At 45.3% G+C, this 21,768-nt stretch overlaps 1 protein-coding gene across 1 annotated transcript in view; it reads right to left on the bottom strand.

Moving 5' to 3' along the window:
• Window positions 1–820: 820 nt before the first annotated feature.
• Window positions 821–21,768, bottom strand: part of CPN1 (carboxypeptidase N subunit 1) — a 58,372-nt gene continuing 37,424 nt past the window's right edge. Inside the window, exons 5-9 of the mRNA XM_033943411.1 lie at window positions 15,481–15,592; window positions 12,401–12,540; window positions 8,230–8,329; window positions 5,067–5,185; window positions 821–2,958 (exon numbers count right to left, since the gene is read on the bottom strand). Coding sequence (XP_033799302.1) covers window positions 2,827–2,958; window positions 5,067–5,185; window positions 8,230–8,329; window positions 12,401–12,540; window positions 15,481–15,592 — 603 coding nt within the window. The 3' untranslated portion in view covers window positions 821–2,826. The remainder of the gene's footprint in view (window positions 2,959–5,066; window positions 5,186–8,229; window positions 8,330–12,400; window positions 12,541–15,480; window positions 15,593–21,768) is intronic.

The following is a 21,768-nucleotide window of genomic DNA, read 5'->3' as shown; positions in this document are numbered from 1 at the left end:
AGGCAGATATTCTTGCGTCCCACCCACCTCCCCGGGTTGGCTTCTTAGCTGGCTTATCTTAACTGAGGGACCGCGCGTCGGGGTCGGGCGGGAAGGCACTCGCGCATGCGCGGTGCGGTCTCTAGAACTTTCCAAGTTCTTAGAGTGCAATCACTCTAAAAGTGTCCGTACCGGGGCTCCGTCGGTGCCGTCACCCATCAGTCAAGAATATCTGCCTGCTGTCCCTGGATAACACCTGTTACGGTAAGTAACTGTGCTTTCTATTCGCTCTCTTAGCAGCCGCTGCGCACTGTGCCGTCGGCTTCATTGACCTGTCCACCATTACCCCCAAGTCTTGCTATTAGTAGTTGCACTATAAGTCAAGCTGCATTATTCAATTTACATAATAATGAGGTGTTTTGCATGCTTAGCATCTCATTATGTCTCCATGGTAACTTGTAATAACTTGCTTTATGGTAACATAACAGGTTATTTCAGTTTAAACCTGCATTAAGAGGCAAATAATGTGCGTTATTGCTGTAATGCACCTTAATAACTACCTGTTGGCACAACAGTTGAAACTAGGAAATATTCAGAGTATTCAGTTAACCCCTTCCTTTACAAAACTGTAGCGTGGTTTTTAGAGCTAGCCATGGTGATAACAGCTCTGACACTATGAGCGCCTGAACTGTTACCCCTCAGCCAGGAATAAAAACCGCACTATGGTTTTGTAAGGGGAGGTTAATGAGGTTCTTGACAGGATCTGTAGTAATTACAGATACAGAATTTTTAGAGTAATTCCAGGAATATTTCAGAGGGATTTAGACAATTGGCTTCAGACTTACATCATTCTAGCTTTTATCCAGAATCAGCAGGCTAGGTTAGAGCAGTGGTCTCAAACTCGCGGCCCGCCTGGTACTATTTTGAGGCCATCGGTATGTTTATCATAATCACAAAAGTAAAATAAAACAGTTTCTTGATCATATGTCTCTTGAGCTATAAATTACAATATTATTATTAAGATTTAGCCAAAAGGAAAGATTTATAAACTATAAGCATTCAATAAAACCACAACTTAAAGGGCCCTCTTGCTTCTACATCCTCTCAAGTGTGTCTTTCCTCTTTGACTCTAATCAGCTACTGAAGCTGTAAGAACAAAGCTACTGCACAGTACAGACATATAAAAGACATCTGATATTTTATTACTGAAATAAACATTCCTTTCTAAATTAGCTCAATATTTTGCTTTCAATACTTACCGTATTTTTCGCTCCATAAGACACACTTTTTTTCCCCACAAAAGTGGGTAGAAATAACAGTGTATCTTATGGAGCATATATACCAGACAACGGTTCTGCCTCTTTCTCTTTCCCTTCCCTCCATCCCCCCTCACTTCCCCACACACGCTTCCCAGCGAGTGCGTGCTGTCCGAAAGCCACTGCAAGCCTCCTCAGGTGACTCAACTCCCTTGCAAGTCCAATGCATCCTGCAGGGAAGTTGCATCCTGCGGGGAAGTTGTGAACGGGCATGCTGAGAAGTGCTGTGCACCCCCTTATTCCCGCTGCCCAGACCTCCACGACTGAGTTGAAAAACTTAGGCCAAGCTATCTCACCCTTCCCTCCATCCCACCTCACTTCCCTATGAGCGTGCACCACCCGAGAGCCACTGTGAGCCTCCCCGGGTCAGCCCAATCGCTCGGTACCGTCAGCTGCTGTAGCCGCGCGACTGAGCTGATCCGGGAAGGCTCGCAGTGGCTTTCGGGTGGTGCTCGCTCGCTGGGAAGCATAGGGCTATCCTCCTGATTGGCTGTCCTCCGTTGGCCAGCTCTGGGAACAGGAATAGGTTTCTTGCCTACTTTTCCTCTGTCCAAGTGATCTGTGCAGCCTCTCTCTCTCTCTCTCTCTAAGGCTGTTTAATTGCCTCACCAGGTGGGGCTGTCCTCCTGATTGACTGTGTTGGCTGCTGCAGGTGACCCGACTCCCTTGCAAGTCCAATGCATCCTCATTGCAGTCCCACGGTGAAGCTACGAACGGGCATGCTGAAAAGAACCGCCATGCCCCCCCCCCCTTCTTCCCGCTCCCCAGATAGGAGTGGAAAGGGATGCAAGCGAGAGGCGGCAGCTGCCTGTCAGGGAATCCACTGAGCCTCTCGCAGAACTGTCTGTTCGGCATGGAATTTTGGCTCTGGACTTTTCTTTTTCTGTTCGGTGCAATGGCTTTTTCCTTCACTAGAGGATGGTCTGGTGCTCTGAGAACCCTGCTGGAGGATGGCTCAGAGGGAGTACCGGGGGTGTAAGAGACGCACGTTGTGTACAGTTTACTTGTTGAGAAGAGCCGTCTAAAAACACACTCACTTTGGCATCCTTTGATTTGCTTTATGCCATCACCCACCCCCCGACGGAGGGCAGTTTTAGGAAAATATATACATTTCTTTAACCCCCCCCAACAACAACAAAAACCAAGTGGCTGGGACTGCCTACCACTTAGGCCTGCCCTGTACCCTGTCCTGGCCTACCACTAAACCACCAGAGAGGGTACAGGGCAGGGAGGGGGGACAGGGTGCAGAGCCTTGCAAAGAGTGTGGGGTTGGGTGCACAGCCTGGCAGGGAGAATTTGTTCAGAATGTTTTTTCTTGTTTTCCTCATCTAAATCTAGGGTGCGTCTTATGGTCAGGTGTGTCTTATGCAGCGAAAAATACGGTAAATATGATATAAGTTACAAATAGGCAATTTCTTTTCATTTCTTATTTGGTGGAATTGGTTTGAATTTTGAAACTGGCTGCTGCACCCTGGCTTGCTCAGTCCATAGATTTGAAGATGTGAGTATCCTCCACTTTACGATAAGGCTTTCATCTCTGGGGCTCCTCCCGAGTTGCTCTTGGAATGATCTTCTTTAGATGGGCTTTGCTATTCAAGTTCTTAACAGGAGTCTTTTCCTCCTGTATGCTCAGTGCTTTATCTGGCTGGAGCTGGAAATTCACCTGGAAGGAAAAACGAAAATGCATAATCTCACTACCTGGGTGGCAGAAGCCCATCTTTCTGTTGACATTAGTGTTCTCAAATTTCATGTTTATTAAAATTTGATGCAAACGCTTATAACATAGTTTCAACGCGAATTACAAATATAAAAAAGTAAACAGTAGTAATAGGAACATTTCACACATACGTTAACAAAAATAGACAGACTTATAGACAACAATGGGAGAGGGGGTGGAACTCCCAAATTTTTAGAAAAAGATAACAATGAAGGGTCACATAATAGGGAGGGGGTAAAAGCAGAAGCAAAAATATTTAAAAGCAAAAGACCTACAAAAATAAGTTTGATTGGTGAATTTTAATTATCAAAAGCATCTTTAAAGAGAAACATTTTCAAAAAACATTTAAACTTATCTAGAGTGGCTTCTCCTCTAATATATCGAGGCAAAGAATTCCATAATTGAGGCGCAGCTACTGAAAATATTTCTGCTCGTCTCGTGCCGATAACTTATAGAGATGGTACTGAGAAAAGGTTTTGGTCAGAGGACCGCAGAGTTCTGGATGGAGTATAAGGGATCAGTAACCTGTCCAAAAAGGTAGGCACTTCACTGATATCTCCCCTAAAAGGCAATTCTGAAAGCTGGCACCCCAAATTAGGCATCAATAATGTTCCTAGTATGTACAATAGCGGTGCTTATGTGTGGTATCAGTAATTGGCAATTTCACATAAAAATAGTAGGCACTGTTCGATGAACTGTGCACCTAAATTTCTTACCCCCTCCCCCCTTTTACTAAGCCGCAATAGAGGTTTCTACCACGGCCCGGAGTGCTACATGCTCCGATGCTCAGAGAATTCATATGAGCGTGGGAGCATGTAAAGCCCTGGGCCATGGTAAAACCTCTACTGCAGCTTAGTAAAAGAAGGTCTTGGTGTGAAGCTTTAAGGTGGGGTGAACACATAGGCAGAGTGTAGACATGTCATGGGTGTGTGTCACTGAGCAATGCACACAACTTATAGGACATGATCAATTGTGCAAATTTCATGGCACACAGGCACGCCCACTTACGCAAGCCACTGGCCAGTTAAAAGTGGGTGCACCTAAACTTTGGTAAATACATATACAACTTGGTGGTAAATAAATACAACTTTGTATTAGTATTCTACAGTATAATGGCTTAGGTTTGGCTTACTTTGATCCTGGTTGTTTGTCCCTTTGCAGTTGCTAATAAAGACAATTAAAAAAAATAAAAAAAGAATATAGGCTAAGCTAGGGTTACCAGATGTCCAGATTGGGTTCAGACAGCTTTTCAAAACCCAACACTTTGAACGGGTTTTGAAAAGCTTCTCGCCAGGCACCCCTCACCCTAGCTACACCACTGCTAGTGACCTGGATTGGATACTGTGAGGACGGGCTGCTGGGCTAGATGGACCATAGGTCTGACCCAGTAAGGCTATTCTTATGTTCTTTTTTTAACCCTGCTAAACTAACTGCTTTTAACACATTTTCTGACAACCAATTCCATAGTTTAATTACACTTATGAGTGCAGAAATATTTTCTCCAATTTATTTTAAACAGAGTAGTTTTCGGTGTCTTTTTAAATTTCTGAAAGTGCTCCCAATATCTCTCCCTTAGATTAAACCACTGGAGAAAATAAATTAATACATTAATTGATTGAGAAGAAATATTCAAACTCATTGATCTGGGTAAATTGAAGGTCTGAAAAATTTTTGTCACTCAATCCAATAGGCTTTGTGGGGTTCCATAGCATGTGTATGTTCAGTCACAAAGATGAAACATCCCCAGTGGTGGGTTTAGGATGGGGAATGGGAAACTGTACACATTAATTGCATTTTTAGATCTACTTGTGCTATTTTCCAGCAGAGATATCTTGGGCAACTTTGAAAGGGAAGATGCATGTTTATTTTCCCTACAAAAATCAGGTACAATTTCCACCCACTGACATCGTCTCTTGGCAAGCTGTTGAAAAATTGCTTCCCCCCCCCCCCGAAATGCCTTCCATTCATCCTCTTCTCGTCCATTTGAATATGGAATAACAAGCATTAACGCCAACATGTCATTAAAGCCAAAATGACAATTGATCAGGACCAACCTGCAGAGGTTCTGCTGGGCCAACCGTCACTTTCACAGTTTGTGATTTGCGTCCTGGCGCTGATGCACTCACAGTGTAGGTACCTGGTAACAACAGCCGAAAATAATCCCCCATCTTACCTAAGTGAAAGAAAAGAAAATCTCACAATTAAACTTCTTTCATAGACTAAGGGATAAAGTTATAAACGTCTTATTTTATTAACCTCAGTTATTAGTAACTAGGACTCATTCCATAAAATGGTGCCTGTGCATTCAGAAAACATAGCATCCAGTTTTATGGGATATACCTATAGGTGCTCATGGGGATGGAGACTAAGGCCCAAATTCTGTAACCAGCGCCTAAAGATAGGCACCTATTTCGGAGGCTTCCAACTAGATAGGCGCCTATCTAAATTGAAGAACAAGCTCAATTAAGCTTTTTAATCAGCACTGATTGAAACATAGGCGCCTATCAAGAAAGCGTGATTCTGTAACAAGGCGCCTCTAAAAATTTAGGCGGCCTTCAAAAAAATAGGCGCTTATGCGTGTTAGGTGTGGGTGTGGCTACATGTTAGGCGCCTTCTTACAGAATCACTGCTCTTAAGCATGCTTAAGCGCTCGAATTGGCGCCTAACTTTTAGTTGAGCCTAGAGCTGGCCTATTTAATGGGCGCCTCCCAAATAGGTGCCGCTCAGCGTGATTCACTAAACAGCACCCAATTGTGCTTGAATCGCGCCTAACTTTTGGCCACTTCTTATAGAATTTGCCCCTAAATTCTATATATGATGCTGAAAAAAGTGCTAGAAGTCGAGGCAGTCATTTTTACCGTAGAGACAGCATGGGAAGAAGCAAGTGGGAATCACTCCAGCCCCAACACTCTATTAGACCACCTGAGCAGCACGATTGGCCTGGGGGGACCTCTGCTGGTTCGGCAGCAGTGGATGGCGGGGGCTGACAATGGGAAAACTCTGCTGGTTTGTGGGTGGAGAAGAGGCTGACAGAGGTAGAACTCTGCTGGTTTGACGGGGGAGAGGGTTTGATGGCAGTTACAGCAGCAGTGGAGGAGGGAGGTGGTAGGAATGTGGACATCATGGGGATGAAAGAGAGGGCGGAGAATACCAGACATCACAGGGAACAGAAGGAAAGATGGAAGGGGAGGAATGGTGGAATATAAACCCTGGGTTTATATTCGAATTACCATTTTTCCCCTAAAAAGGGCATGGGAGGAGGAATGATATCTTGGTATTGTAGGGATGGAGATCTGATAAGTTCTGATCCAGGGCATCAAAACACAGGCCTAGATCCACACACAGGCCTAGATCCGCACACAGGGCCTAGGTCGGTATGCCGACCTGGCCTGCGTTCAGAACCGCCTGTGTGTTGACCCTGCCTGTGTTCTTATGCCCTGGATCAGAACTTATCAGATCTCCATCCCTACATGGTATATATTCAGATGGATTTATATTTGAGTATACTGTGTACAGTATGCAGGCCCCAGCTAAATATCAGCTGAGACGCACATAACTAGTTCTTCTCAATCACAATTTCAACTTCCCACAGAAGGGAATTTTCGATAGGACATCTAAATCTGATGCAAAATGTTCAGAGCTGGACGTTAAGTATTGGGTGACTTTGTGGCACTTAGACGTTCAGAGCTAGAACTGTTTTAGAAGCGTCAAAGTTCTGTCCATGATGTTTTGGGAAAGATGTCCAAGTCTGGAAGATGTCCAAGTCTGAGTCCGCCCAAAGCCCACCCATAACACGCCTCCCAACACTCCCCCGGAACTGTGGACGCACTGCAGGAGAGACGTTCAGGAAAAGGGTTTTGATTATGGGTATTTGGACATACCGATGATTAGGACGTTCAAGTGCCAACTTGGGGGCATAATCAAAAAACTAAAATGTCCAAAACACTGCCTAACAGTCTTATCAATCCGATTAGGCATAATACGTGACTCACTCCCTATAGAATTAAAAATGGAGCCCTCATAATCAAATTTTAAAAAGATGCTGAAAATCTGGCTATTTGCACAAACCTTTACAGACCAGTGCCTTTTTTTTCTCCTCTCTCTCTGATCGAATTGGCCTTTCCTGTGCCTATTGTTTGTAAAACACTTTGATGCAATCCTGTGGCGGTATATCAAGCCTAATAAAATAAAAATAACTGTGTAAAGGTTTCCTGGAGTCTTCCAAGCCCCCTCCCACCTCCCCCCAAAACCCCTCCTTCCCTTCCTTCTAGCCCACAGCAGTCAGAACCCCCCTCACCCCCGGAATATTTCTCTAAACTCCCAACCACCCCCCTCTCCCCCCACCCCAGTCTAGATGAGCCTACCTCAGTTCTCTGGTGGATCTGGAGTAGATTAATTAATTAATTATATTTTATTATATATATTTCGCATATCCTACAATTATATGCGGATTACAAATTATTCAGGTACTCAAGCATTTTTCTCTATCTGTCCTGGCGGGCTCACACTCTAATGTACCTGGGGCACTGGGGGATTAAGTGACTTGCCCAGGGTCATAAGGATTTGAACCCACAATCCCAGTGTGCTGGGGCTGTAGTATCTAGACCAGGTGTGTCAAAGTCCCTCCTCGAGGGCCACAATCCAGTCGGGTTTTCAGGATTTCCCCAATGAATATGCATGAGATCTATTTGCATGCACTGCTTTCATTGTAAGCTAATAGATCTCATGCATATTCATTGGGGAAATCCTGAAATCCCGACTGGATTGCAGCCCTCAAGGAGGGACTTTGACTCCTCTGATCTAGACTAAGGGATTCAGGAGATATTCCTGGGGAGAGGAGGGTTCTCACTGTCGTGATCTGGGGGAGGAGAAAGAGAAGGAAGGGGACAGAAAAGGGGCTTGGTGTGCTTCAGGAAACCCCTTACATAATTATGTGGGTGCTGGCCCCTCTACTGCCCCTGACCTAACCAATTTTTTATGGGCAGTCAGAGCAAATATTCAGTGGCAGTGCCTTGTTAAGTGCCACTAAAGATCAGTGGTTGGAACCAGGTGCAATCTAAGTGGGCTGGAGCTTCTCTTGCCCGCTTTAATCGCTTTGAATATTGGGTGACTAGGATCTCTCTCTGTTTCAAGAGAATGTACCAGTAACTAAAGATAGTGTGCTGTCAGCTTGATACAACCATCCTTCATTAGGAATTCCAGTAGAGTAAACCTCACCAGAAGTGATGTCATGGTTGATCCCATTGACCGAGATGGCAGCATTTGGTATTCCATTATTGTTCTCATCCAGCACCATTCCTTTGATTCCCTGGTGAACCTAGAAGGAGAGAGGGTGCGAGAGTGGAACAAATTTCTCTGGCTGATCCTACAGTATTTGGCTTTTATCTACTTTTATTTAAATATTTTCTTGAGACATTCATCTGACCATTTACAGTGGATACTGTGAATTTGTTGAAAGGGGGAGAACAAGTTGTAATATGGACTGCTAGGTCTGTATTTTGGCTAGGAGGGCAGGTGACAGCAAACGGTGCTGGTAACCAAAATCTCCAACTTGGCCCTGTAAGGAGAGCAGTTGAAGCTCTGATAGATAAAATATTGCAGTCTCTAGGGATGGCATACAGACAAACAGAGTTCACAGAAGCACTGAAAACCAGTGTAATCTACAGATAGCTTCATGTGTTCATTTCATTGTACATCGCATTCATTTTTTCCCAGTGATAAAGTTATTGTAGTATGCAGGCCATACTGTTCATGCTCTGAGAGAAGAAAGAAACTTGTTTTCTTACATCTGCTTAGGGTTAACAGATTTTCCAAATAGAAATTCCGGATCCATGGCCCTGCCCCCAAGCCCACTCTGTTCCAGCCGGCCATGCCCCATTCTGCCCCCATCCTTGCCCTATGCCCCGCCCCCTTGACATGCACGAGCAATGAGCGATGTCGGACAGCATCCATGCATACACTGATGTCATGTGCGTGATCTCATTGCATTGCATCTGAGTATGCACGAATGCCGTCCCGACGTTGCTCACTGCCAGAAGCTTTTCAAAACCCGGACAAAGTGCCGGGTTTTGAAAAGCCATCCGTATCCCCATACATGTCCTCAAAAGGAAGACATATCCGTGGAAATCCGGATGTCTGGTAACCCTACATCTGCTTCGATATACCATTTTATTCCTTTTTCCTCTATGATTAAGGTAGAATAGTATGAAGATTAGAGATATGAGCAAACAGATTGCTCCCCCAGAAACAGGGTGTTCCAGGTGAGCCAAAGTGGAGTCTGCACTTAATTGGCCAGGTTAATCACATAAGTGGACCGCATAAAAGTCAGTCCTAAGCTTTATTCAGTAATCCATAGCTGGATAAGTACTGAATATTGCACTTAACTGTATATTAGCTGGCTCCGCAAACCTGGAAATACAATGCTGGTGCCTGGACATGGCCCGACACTGAATTTCCAGGTTTAGTGCCAGCCGTGGTTAGCAAAACACTGATTGCCGCTGACTGAGTATTGGGCCCCATAAAGAAAGATTAGGTTCTTACCTCAATAACCTTCTTTCTTATAAATAGGTGTGTCATTCTGGATGGTATTCAGTTTGAACCTGAAAGCTGTGCAGAAGGTATCAATCATAGTTTTCAGCTTTTCCTTTTTATCCAGTGCATAGTGCTGGCCCCTTCAGTTTGTACCAAAGCAGGCAATTGTCCCTATAAAGATAAATATAAGAACAGAGGGTACAAGGAAACCTCCGAAAACACAGATGTGTTCTGTTCTGCTCTGTAACAAGTATATGAAAACTATTAATAACAAACTACATAGAACAACAAATTATGAGAGCAGAATATCAACCAGCAAAAATATTTATGGAGCTCTACATACCTCAGCACTTTTTGTGTCCTTACACGTCTTCCTTTTCCTAAATTCAGACTGGCATGAAAAATCCCATTCTGACAACGGACATTTTTGTTTGAAACAGTAAACAGGCTCATTGAAAGACTGACAGGGTGGGGTTCCAGAATGACACACCTATTTACATGAAAGAAGATTATCAAGGTAAGAACCTAATATTTCATTCTAGTGCAATGGGTGTGCCATTCTGGAAGGATGGGATGTACCAAAGCAGCCCCTTGAATCTAGGGCGGGACAAATAAGCTTGCCTGCAATACTCTGTCCTCAAAAGCAGTAAGGAAAGGTCTGTTGTTGTATTGGTGGGTGTAACCAATGTGCATCCTTCAAAAACCGGGCTATATCTGTATGAGAAGCCAGGAATACCTTATTCACACAGGCCCTAAAACAAGAGAGACCTGCTACTTGAACCTTAAGGGAGCTGACCGCCAGCCCTTTTTCAGGATGCCAGGAAAAGGATGTGGGCTGAGACTTCATACTGCTCATGACAGAACACTGTGTGTTCAATGTTGATGGGGGCTTTAGATTTAATTCTCGCAAGGAGTCTGTAATGATTTACAGTAATGCTGTGGACTTAAACAGGTGTCATCTCCCTGATCCAGGACTACTACCACCTCCTGGCTATTAGATCTTATTTGGGATCCTGCATCACTCATCAGGGAAGCTGCACTCTGAGAAAGCATTGAAATAGACTCACTCTCTGCGCCATCCAGATAGGACTGGACTTCTTCCTGTTCTGAGGGGAGCACGCCCCAGTGAGCTCTGCAGCATCCTTCCTACATGGGAACAGGAAGTGCTGCATAGCGAAGGCTTCTAGGGCAGGTCAATGGCAGCAGGATCATGTTGCGGATGCTGCCGGCTGCTTGAAGTTTTGAAATTGCAGCGCCAAAGGAGGTATGGGGGACAGGGGAGACTCAGAGAGTCATACTTGTCTCTGGGGCGGCCCAGTTGGGGAGGCTGGAGAGAAAGAGAGAGAGGCTGCACTGGGGGGTGGTTTAAGGGTGAGACTGGTGGGATGCAGGGGTGGGCAGGGAATTGTGGGTGGTGTGGGGTAGGGCAGGGCACTGTGGGTGGGGCATGGGCAGGATCAGAGGCCATGTCCTCATTTTTGGCTTTACATATATGGCAACCCTAGGAAAGATCCAGGAAGGGCTGGGTAGAGGCAGCCTATTTCAGTCATTGCCTCTACCAGCAACCTGTGTGTGTTTTGAGAACTGCGGGAGATGCTTGGCCAATGTGGTGAGGGAGGAAGGCAGATGACATTCTTGCACAGGGAGAAAGGAAGAAGGAGAGGGTTAGAGAGATGCTGGACCTGTTTGGGGAGGGGGAAAGATGCTGGAACTGAGGGGGGAAATTAGAAGACAGAAAGACTAACTGACATGAAGCAGAGGAAGGGGAAATGTGAGTGCTATGGGGGTGATCAGAGGGAAGGGAAAAAGAGAAAGGCATGAAGTAAAAGGAAAAAGTGAGAGAATGAAAGATAGAGATGCCTGGTGGAGAAAAATGCTGGAATTGAGAGGTGGTGGAGAGAAGAAGGGTAGAAAGAAACTGGACTGGGGTAAAGAGGAAGCTGGACCAATGGAAAGAGGGAGAGCAAGAGAGAGGCTGGACCAAAGGTGAGGGTGGAGGAGGAAAAGAAGAGAGCAGAAGGAGGAAATGGTGGGACTATAGGGAAAGGGACACAGAAGAGAGATGCTGAATATAAAGAGAGGTTATGAACACTGAACAGACAGTTGCTGATCATGGGGGGGAGGATAGAGACAGGGACACAGAGGTGACACACTGGACAGGATAGATAGGGACACAAAAGAAAAGTGGATAGTGGATATGGAGATGAAATGTCAAAAGGACAGGAGACCATGGAAAGAGAGTTAAGAAAAAAACAGAGAAAAGTGGAAGAGAGACAACAAATGTAGTAAAAAAAATTTTGTTTCTGGATTTATTACTTGTAAATATGTCAGCTACGGGAAATGTGCAACACTGATATCTTGCACTTCAGTTTCTATTTCTATTACTGTGATAGGTTTTCTATCACAGTGCTTTATGGGTTGCTTTATATAGGTCTAAAATGTGTTTGTTTAATGCAGAATTTGTTTACTAGAGCTTTTAAGGGATTCTTCTTCCTTCTCTTCTTCTCCCCTTCCCTGTCCCCACTACTTTAGGAGAGATGACGTTATTGGGAGGGGAGGTGGGGGGGGGGCTATTCAGTCCTAGCTATATCACTGAGGCTAGCCCATATTTTATTACACCAACTTTCAGACCTCAACAGTGGGTCCTTCATGGACATTTTGACACTTCATCAGATGGAAGATTCATTCTGAAAAACAAGTTCTTGAATTTTGAAAATTTTACAGAGCCATAAAAGTATACGCTAGAAAACTTTGTATGTCAAGCCACTGAAATGTGTCCTGACAATGCAAGTGCGATTGCACTGAGTCACTTGTGCAGAGTGATGGGTGCAAAAGAAAGCAAAGTTATACTTGTTACCTCTTCTATATATGAAATGAGGGCATCGCGGTTCCCATACCACTCTCGTTCCAGGTCCCCTTGGCGGGGAAACTTGTTACAGCTCAGCTCCAGAGTGATTTCAAAACAGTTGGTGTAAAGGTAATTAAAATCTTGCATGCCTGCCATGACAACAGAATAATTGTCTGATTAGGAGACATTTTATAAATAGCGGCTATTTAAAAACACAATATTTACATGTGCAATTTCTTTGCAATTCTTAAGCTGTGACTAATTAAAGACTATGAATGTCACGTTCCAAACAGGAATCTCAAGCTTTAGATCTTTGTACTGAAAACAGCTTTGCACAAAGAAAACTAGAGGGCTCTGCTCCAATAAAAGTCAATGCAGCTCAGAGGATAAAATTAAAGCATAACTTATTCTGGCACAAACTAATACCAAGCAACTAAAAAACACATTTAAAAAAAATGCACCTCATGTTTTTAAAAGAAGGCATTGATCCAGTGCTGATTTTACTCCCATTAAATGCACAAGACTGCTATTCTGATCTCTTCTAAGAAAAGCGGAGTACGTCTGTGTGGGCATTTGGATAAATCAACGCTCATAGGCTCCCTGCGCTAAAAAACGCTATTGCGGTTTAGTAAAAGGGGGCCATAGTGCAAAATAAAGACAGCATATATAAATTCTCAAAGCAGACACATTTTGATCACTAAATTGAAAATAAAATCATTTTTCCTACATTTGGTAATTTCATCAGTCTCTGGTTGCACTTTATTCTTCTGACTGTGCATCCAATATTTCTTCCCTTCTTTCAGCCTCCTGTATGCTTCCTCTCCTCCAGACCTCATTCCCTCCCCAAACTTTTTCTTTGTTTCACCCTGCCCCTTCTTTCTTTTTCTCTCTCTCCATACCCCCTTTCTTTCTGTATGTCTGTTTTTCTCTCTCTCTCTCACCCTGCCCCCTTCTTTCTTTCTCTCTCCACACCCTCTTTCGTTCTGTATGTCTGTCTTTTTCTCTCTCTCCGTGCACCATTTTTCTTTGTTTCACTCTGCCCCCTTTCTTTCTTTCTGGTTTCCTGTCCCCCCCTTTCTTTCTTTCTCCCTGCCCTCCCCTATGCCACCACCATTGGGAAAATGCTGCCACCGCCACTGGGGAATAGGCTGCCACTGCCGCCATCGGGAACAGGCCGGCGCCGAATTCGCCCTGCTTCTCTTCCCCTTGGGGCCGACCAACTCTCGCCACCCGACATCAATTCTAACATCGGAGAAGACGTTCTAGGCCAGCAAGGCAGCAATTGGCTGGCCCAGAACGTCCTCTCCGATGTCAGAATTGATGCGAGTGGCGAGAGTTGGTCGGCCCCACAGGGAAAAGCAGGGAGAACTTGGCGCCGGCCTGTTCCCGATGGCGGCGGTGGCACTCAAGTGGCTAAAAAGCCGCAGTTTGCCGGCCTAGGGAGAACACTGGAGGGTGGCCAGCTGTGCACCCCCTTGGGACGTAAACCCGGGGCGGGGCAGACCGCCCCCCCACCCTTCCCCACCTTGGTATGCCACTATCTGTACCTCACTCCCTCCCTATGACCAAAAATTCTCCTTTCTTCTATTCCCCGTGTACACAACCATCTCTTTCCTTCCCTTCCTCTCTCCTAAGTCCATGCCTTCTGTGTCCAAAAACCCATTCCATCCCCCACCTCAGCATCTCTTTCCCTCCCTTCCTCTCTCCCAAGTCTATGCCTTGTGTCCAAAATGCACTCCCTTCCCCCTTTTGTGTTCCACATTTACCTCCCAGCTCATCTTTGCAACTTTATCAGCAAAACGGAGCTCGAGCCGAGAGGCTTGTCTCCTGTTTCCTGCCTGCCCTGCCACGTACAAATAGCTGACCGGAAGTATTCTCCGACGTCATCGCTGACGTCGGAGGGCAGGCTTTGCTTAAGCTCTCCCTCCGACATCAGCGCTGACATCGGGGAACACTTCCGATCGGCTACATGTGAGCGGCAGGGCAGGTAGGAACAGAAGATGAGCCTCGCGGCTCAAGATGTATTGAACTACGCGGGTCCCCCGTCCAGCTCTCTCCTGTGCGCCTGGGGTGGACCCCCACCCCCCCAGGTACGCCACTAGGACCTTGGGGGAGCCCGGGCCCCCTGTCAGCTCCGGGCCCCTGAATGCAGGACTGGTAGTACTGCCCTGATGGCGGCCCTGTCTGAGAGAACAAGTCTTGCAGACATACCTTAAATTTAGGGATATACAAATGGAGGTGTTCTGTCCCTACAGTTGTGTGTGCATGATTCCATTTGGGTTTTTTTATTTGTAGTTCCTGCGTGTTTCCTAGGTTGGCTGTCACTGCTTAAGGGCCCTTTGCAATCTGTGCTTTCATAGGCCAGTCCCTGCATGTGACCCTCTCCCTCCAATTGCTTGAGTCCTGGTAGATGCTTGCTTTGGTGTTCTTAGTGACATGCACTCTGCCCTAGTTTCAGGCACTGATCCTATTGGTCCCTTTCTTTGCCCTCTAGCCTTGTGAGTCTGCTCCTTGCTCCTCTCTGCAAGGCAAAGAAGTCTCCATTTTGGCTCACTGCATGCTGCTTCATTCTATATCTTCTTCCCTTTGAAAGAGGAGTTTCTTTTCATTACTAAACTAAACTAAACCTTAACTTTATATACCACATCCTCTCCATAAAGATAGAGCCCGGCACGGTTTACAGGAACTTTAATATAAGAAAGGAAAAACATAATAAGAATTAAGTCCAACATTCCCCCTTTTTACTTAAATATGTAGCTTTGTGATTTGTCCTTATATAATCTGGAACACAAAAGAGAGCCAATTCTCTGGTTTTGCTGCCTTATGTTTCTGTGAATATTTTCTGCAACTGACAAGTTTGTGATTAAAAAAAAACAAACCAACCCATAAAGCACACTAGTTATTCTAAGTATCTTCTCATGATATCTGAGGGAAAGGGGCCTTGCAGATTATCCAAAAGATTCGGGGATATTTAAGAGACATGGGCACAATGCCAAAAGCAAAAACAGACACAAGAAAATCCAATAGGATGAAAACTCATTCAGTTGCATAGGAAAGTAACATGCATTGTGGAGCTCTCAGAGCCTTACCCTTGGACAGAGAGTACCAGTGCGCTCCATTAGTGATTCCATCTTCAAAGTAATCACCACAGGTCCAGCCCTGGTGCATCCAGCCGTGGGCATAGGAATATGTTCTGGCCAGCTGAAGAGACATTGTTGTACTCATTAGAGCTCTAAGCATCACAGCTTTAGTGAGAGCTGTTTTTCTCCTTTCTTCATATCAAAATCACACAGCAAAGTTTTCTACATCTAGAAATTTAAAGTGTATTGCAAATATTTTCACACCTTTGTATTTTTTTTTTTCACGTTCTGCAGCCTAAAATATATAGTTCAGAATGCATTTGCTTCACTGATCTACACAATAGACTCTATTCATTCAATGAGGATTCAAAGCAAAGGCGATAAAAGCAATTGATGGGCCTTCCACCTCGACCAATATGCAGGCCAGATATACAGTCGAGGGTGGAAGATGACACAGTCGATGACACAGTCGAGGATGGAAGATGACATCTTCCTACTCAGGGGACCCTCGGCCACAAGAGGGCATCCGCTCAAACTCAGAGGAGGGAAATTTAAGGGTGACACCAGGAAGTATTTCTTCACGGAAAGAGTGGTGGGTCGCTGGAACAAGCTTCCGGAGCAGGTGACCAAGGCCACCAGCGTCTTGACTTTAAGAATAAATGGGATATCTACATGGGATCCCTACAGAGGCCTAGTAAGGCACTCAGACGCGATGGGGTGGGTCAGTAGAGTGGGCAGACTTGGTGGGCTGTAGCCCTTTTCTGCTGTCATCTTTCTATGTTTCTATGTATCGTGTATTTTTAAAACTTGATAAAAGGAGCCTTCAAATAAGAAGGAAGCAGTCACTGAAGTGCTGTGGAGACAAGATGCGGCAGGACGCTGCACTGGACTGCAGAAGTTTCAAAAAAGGAAGATTGAAGACTGAAAAGTAAGAATGAGTGAAGTCTGAGCAGATAGAGATACAGAAAAATAAACAATGGAAAAGATCAAAGTCAAAGATGGATCTAGGAGAGAAACATAAAACATGATGGCAGATCATGGCCAAATGTCCTGTCCACAGCATCTAGTATATCTTCCTCTCCCTAAGAGATCCCAAATTCAGGTTTTGTCTCCACCACCTCTACCAGGCGACTATTCTACACCCTTTCATTAGATTATCCTGAACCTCTCACCTCTTAACTTCATCCTATGCCCTCTCATTCCAGAGCTTCCTTTCAAATGAAAGAGACTCAACTCATGTGCATTTATGCCACATAGGTATTTAAACATCTCTATCACATCTCCCCTCTCTCGCCTTTCCTCCAAAGTATACAGATTGAGATCTTTAAGTCTGTTCTCATATGCCTTATGATAAAGACCACTGACCATTTTAGTAGCCTTCCTCTGGACCGACGCCATCCTGTTTATATCTTTTTTAAGGTGTGGTCTCCAAAATTGTACACAATATTCCAAATGAGGTCTCACTAGAGCAGTGGTCTTAAACATGCGGCCCGGGGGCCACATGCGGCCCGCCAAGTACTATTTTGAGGCCCTCAGTATGTTTATCATAATCACAAAAGTAAAATAAAACAGTTTCTTGATCATATGTCTCTTTAGCTATAAATTACAATATTATTATTAAGACTTAGCCAAAAGGAAAGATTTATAAACTATAAAGAGTTTGACCTCATGCAAAATTGTCATTTCTTTAATAAGACATTAACTATTTTTTTTTTCTGAGGCCCTCCAAGCACCTACAAATCCAAAATGTGGCCCTGCAAAGGGTTTGAGTTTGAGACCACTGCACTAGAGTCTTATAAAGAGGCATCAATACGATGGGGTGCTGAAAAGTTCTCAGCCCAAACAACATCCTAATTTCCGAGTGTTATTTTGCTACTCTCGCTGAAAAGAGTGTTATTTTATTTTGCAAAGTGCCAATTTGCAGAATTGTAATGCTATCTTTTGACATTGTTCCAGATCATTGATTAAATGATGTCAACGAAAAGGGTGGAATTTTCAAGTGTGGGACTCTGGGCCGTCATGAAGTCCCTATTCCTGTAGAAGAAAACTCCAAAGGACATCCATGAAATAAACATTGAGTGACAAATGCCCATCATACTCCACAGTGAAAAAGTGGTGTGCAAACTTTCAGCGTGGAGATTTCAAGACCGAAGAAGCAGCAAGGTCTGGGAGACCTCAAACAGTGTCTCCTGATATTGTTGACCATGTCCTTGACCTGATTTTGGCAGATTGGCGAATATCGGCTAAAACGATTGCTGAGACTACTACTACTTATCACTTATATAGCGCTGAAAGGCGTATGCAGTGCTGTACATTTTGACATTTATAGAAAGTCCCTTCTCAGAAGAGCTTACAATCTAACTTGGACAGATAGACATGACATATAGAGTTGAGCCACTACAGATATCCAGGAAATGTTTTAGGTTATACTTACTATTTATTAATTTACCATGATTTATCTGATGCTGATCTTGTCTTGCTCCTAGACTGTATTTGTATCCTCACTGTTATGTATGGTCTTTAGTTAATTTTTGTTAACCATATTGAACGGTATACAAATAAAATTTTATGTTATGTGTCCACGAGGAGCTGGGTATGTAGAAGCTGTCAGCCAAGTGGGTACCCAAATGTTTGAATGCTGATGACAAGCGACATTGATTTTGCAGCATTTTCAGTGAGCTGGTGCCAATTTTTTTGGAACTAGTTACTGTTAATAAAATATGGTTACACCACTATGATCCTGAGACAAAACAACAATCCATGCAATGGCAGCACTCAGGTTCTCCAAGGCCAAGGATATTCAAGTCAGCAGGAAAGGTCATGGCCACCGTGCTTTGGGATCGGGAAGGTGTTGCAATGACTGACTGTCTTCCAAGGGGCCAAACAGTTAATGCAGAATACTACCATCAACCCTACTCACTAGATCTTGCTCCATCTGACTATTTTCTGTTTCCAAACCTTAAAAAGAGTTTGAAAGGGCGACAATTTTCAAGCGATTTGGAGGCGATTGCAGCAGCAGAGCAGTATTTCAGTGACCAGATATCAGAATGTTTTTTTGGGAAGGGTTATAGAAACTTCAGATACGATGTGCTAAGTGTGTTGAACCTAGGGGTGAATATGTGGCATAACTTGTAAGTTTCATGGCTCCATGTCATTCCCTTCTCGGTTGAGCTGAGAACTTTTCAGCATCCCCTCGTACCTCCTTTTTCCTAGTGAGCACACTTTTGCACATATTTTTTGGGTTGGTTATACGACTGTTTATATCTGAACCAAGAGAAATGTTGTCGTTGTTTTTGAGTTCAGGTGTTATATTCCTGGTTTTGTTTAGCTTATTGTGTGGAACACTGATCTAGACCACAATTCATTGGATTCTATTAAATACAATTCACAGGAGGGGCTGACGCCATGAGCGAGTGAGGACGTGTTCCCGCTCGGCTCCGAGTCCCCGTCTCTGCCCCCGCACATACCGCCGGCATTTGGATCGCCGAAAACGAAGACTGCCTGGCAACAAGCGCCTGACCGCATGGAACGGTATTTAACCCGTTCCCAGGAAGCGGCGCGCAAGAAACCGGCGCACAAAAACAGAGAGCGTGCGAGTCCCGGGGCGGGCAAGATGGCGGCCGCATCCGGAACGGCGGTCACGGAGTTCTCGGCTGGGGCACTGCAGGAATTGAAGGCGGCAGTGGCGCAGGTCCTGGGCCCCCAGATGGAAGCCCTAACGACACAAATGACCAGGCTAGAACAGCTCATGTCGGACACGACGGCCAGAACGACTGAATTGGAGCACCGGGTGTCGGCAGCGGAAGACACCCTGAACTCACATGAAATGGATCTCTCGGCCCTGCAAGAGACGGTTCACTTACAAGCTGCTAAAATAGACGATCTAGAGAACCGTTCTCGCCGAGGGAACCTGCGCTTTATGGGTGTGCCCGAAACTATACCAGACAATCAACTAACTGCTGAGCTGGAGGGCTGGTTGGAGCTGGAATTCCCAGACACAACATCTCTGGGCCCACTGTGCCTGGAAAGAGCACACCGCCTCGGTCCCCGTCCGACTAGGGACTCCAGGCCCAGGGTGGTGATCGTGAAAATCCTCAACTACAGACACAAACTGGAGATCCTGCGACAGTACCGCACTAAACGCGACGCAGTGAAGTTCAGAGGCTCTGCAATCCGGATAAGCCAGGATTACTCAGCAGCTCTCACCGAACGCAGAAAAGCCTTCTATCCACTGTGTGCTAAGCTGGAGGAAAACAAGCATCGTTTTCAATTTATCTACCCAGCGGTCTTGAAGATTCATCATGCGGGCTCCTGGCACGTGTTCACCGAGGCCTCGGCAGCTGCAGACTTTATAAACAAGGCAGCGCAACTACCAACAGAACCGACATAGGAACGGACGGAGTGGCAATGCTTCCTGCACCGGATGGTGGTTCCTGCAATCGTAATGTTGATTAATACAGACTAGATAAAAGTTTGACATGATGGGGGCACAACTGTTTCACTGTTTGCGGGGGTAGGGGTGGGGTCTTGCGAGGCGCCATTTTCGGACCCTCCACATATTCCTTCGGGGATATGGATCTTGGGTATTCTGGGGGTAAGGGGGGGAGGGAGCAGATGAGTGGGGAACAGCCTATTGAAATGTTATTGGGGAAGTGGTATACTCATTATTGCCTGTTTACCAGATGCTACAGAGACACTATTGTTCACCTAGGTGAGGCTGGGCGCCTGGGTGTCGAATACTCGCAGCTGGATGGATCAAGCTGTCGGTGTTTTGACCCTGGGTGATCACTCTCTTCGTATTCTGTCATGGAATGTGTCGGGGATTTCATCACCAATTAAGCGTACAAAGCTCTTGAGACAGATAAAACACCACAGGGCTGATCTGGCGTGCCTTCAGGAGACCAAATTGACCCGGGAGGAACATCAAAAATTGCAAAGGGGCTGGGTGGGTTCAGTCTATTCGGCTTCTACCTCGGGGAAAAGAGCCGGGATATGTCTGCTGATACGTAAGGGCTTACATTGCTCTGTAACGCAGCTTTCTGAGGACCCTGAGGGTAGATATTTACTCTTAAAGATATCAATGCAGGGCACAGACTTCCGGCTGCTGATTGTATATGGACCAAATACATACTCTCAAATATTTTTTGATAAATTAGTATCCCTGGGCTTGCAAGACCCCTCACTACCCTTGATAATCGCTGGGGACCTTAACCAGGTACTGGACACTTCTTTAGATCGTTCCGGTTCCCATTCATCGACGGTGCCAAATTTAAACAAGGGTATTCCCTTTCTTTGCCAATCACTAGGTTTGGTGGACCCGTGGAGACTGCTTCACCCAACAGAGCGAGACTATACCCATCAATCGAGAGTACATGGTTCATATTCACGCATAGATTATGTACTGGTCTCAGAGTCTTGGTTTGTCCGAGTCTCTGAAGCTACTATAGGCCCAATGGAAGTGTCGGATCACTGTCCCATTTGGATAGACTTGGGTTGGGGACAACCACCTCTAGGAACCCGCCGGTGGAGATTCCCATCCTACCTTCATGAGGACCCGGACTTTGGGGCCTACCTCCGAGCACGCTGGGAAGACTTCTTACTGACTAACGCGCAACATCGTACAGAACCATGTTTGTTTTGGGAAACCGCTAAATCGGTCCTCAGGGGACACATCATTGCGTACATTGCGGCAAGACACAAACGCATAGCAGCTAGTATTATAAGCTTGGAAGGAAAATGCTCAGCCTTGAAGGCGGAGTTTCTGAGTTCTCCTACCAATGCTCTGAGGGACGAACTCCATGTAGCCCAAGTAGCTCTCAACACATTAATACATGACCGTACTAAACGCTCTATCATTTACCGTAAATATAAATTTCATAGATATGGAAACAGACCGGGCCGGATGCTTGCCTCTTTAACAAAGAATTGGCAAGACTCCAGATATATTCCAAAAATTAGACATGGTCCCACTACTTATCACACCTCACCGACGGACATTGCGGACACGTTCTATCACCACTTATCGACATTTTATGCGACTCCCGGACCATACTCAGGCCCCGATGTTCTAGATTACCTAACTGACGCCGGCCTGCCTCGCTTCACCGAACATCAACGAGAAGCCCTGAACAGACCACTGCAGGGCCAAGAGATCCAGAGAGCCATTAAGACCTTGCGTTCTTGCACAGCCCCGGGCCCAGACGGGTTCTCGGCGGAATTCTATAAAATGCTGTCACCTCAGCTTTGTGAGACACTGATGTCTTACTACGAGGAGGTGTCAGACACTGGAACTTTCCC

The sequence above is a fragment of the Geotrypetes seraphini genome, chromosome 4 (assembly GCF_902459505.1).
Source record: "Geotrypetes seraphini chromosome 4, aGeoSer1.1, whole genome shotgun sequence".
Taxonomy (NCBI): Eukaryota; Metazoa; Chordata; class Amphibia; order Gymnophiona; family Dermophiidae; genus Geotrypetes; species Geotrypetes seraphini.
This window is presented reverse-complemented; position numbering and strand designations above follow the sequence as displayed.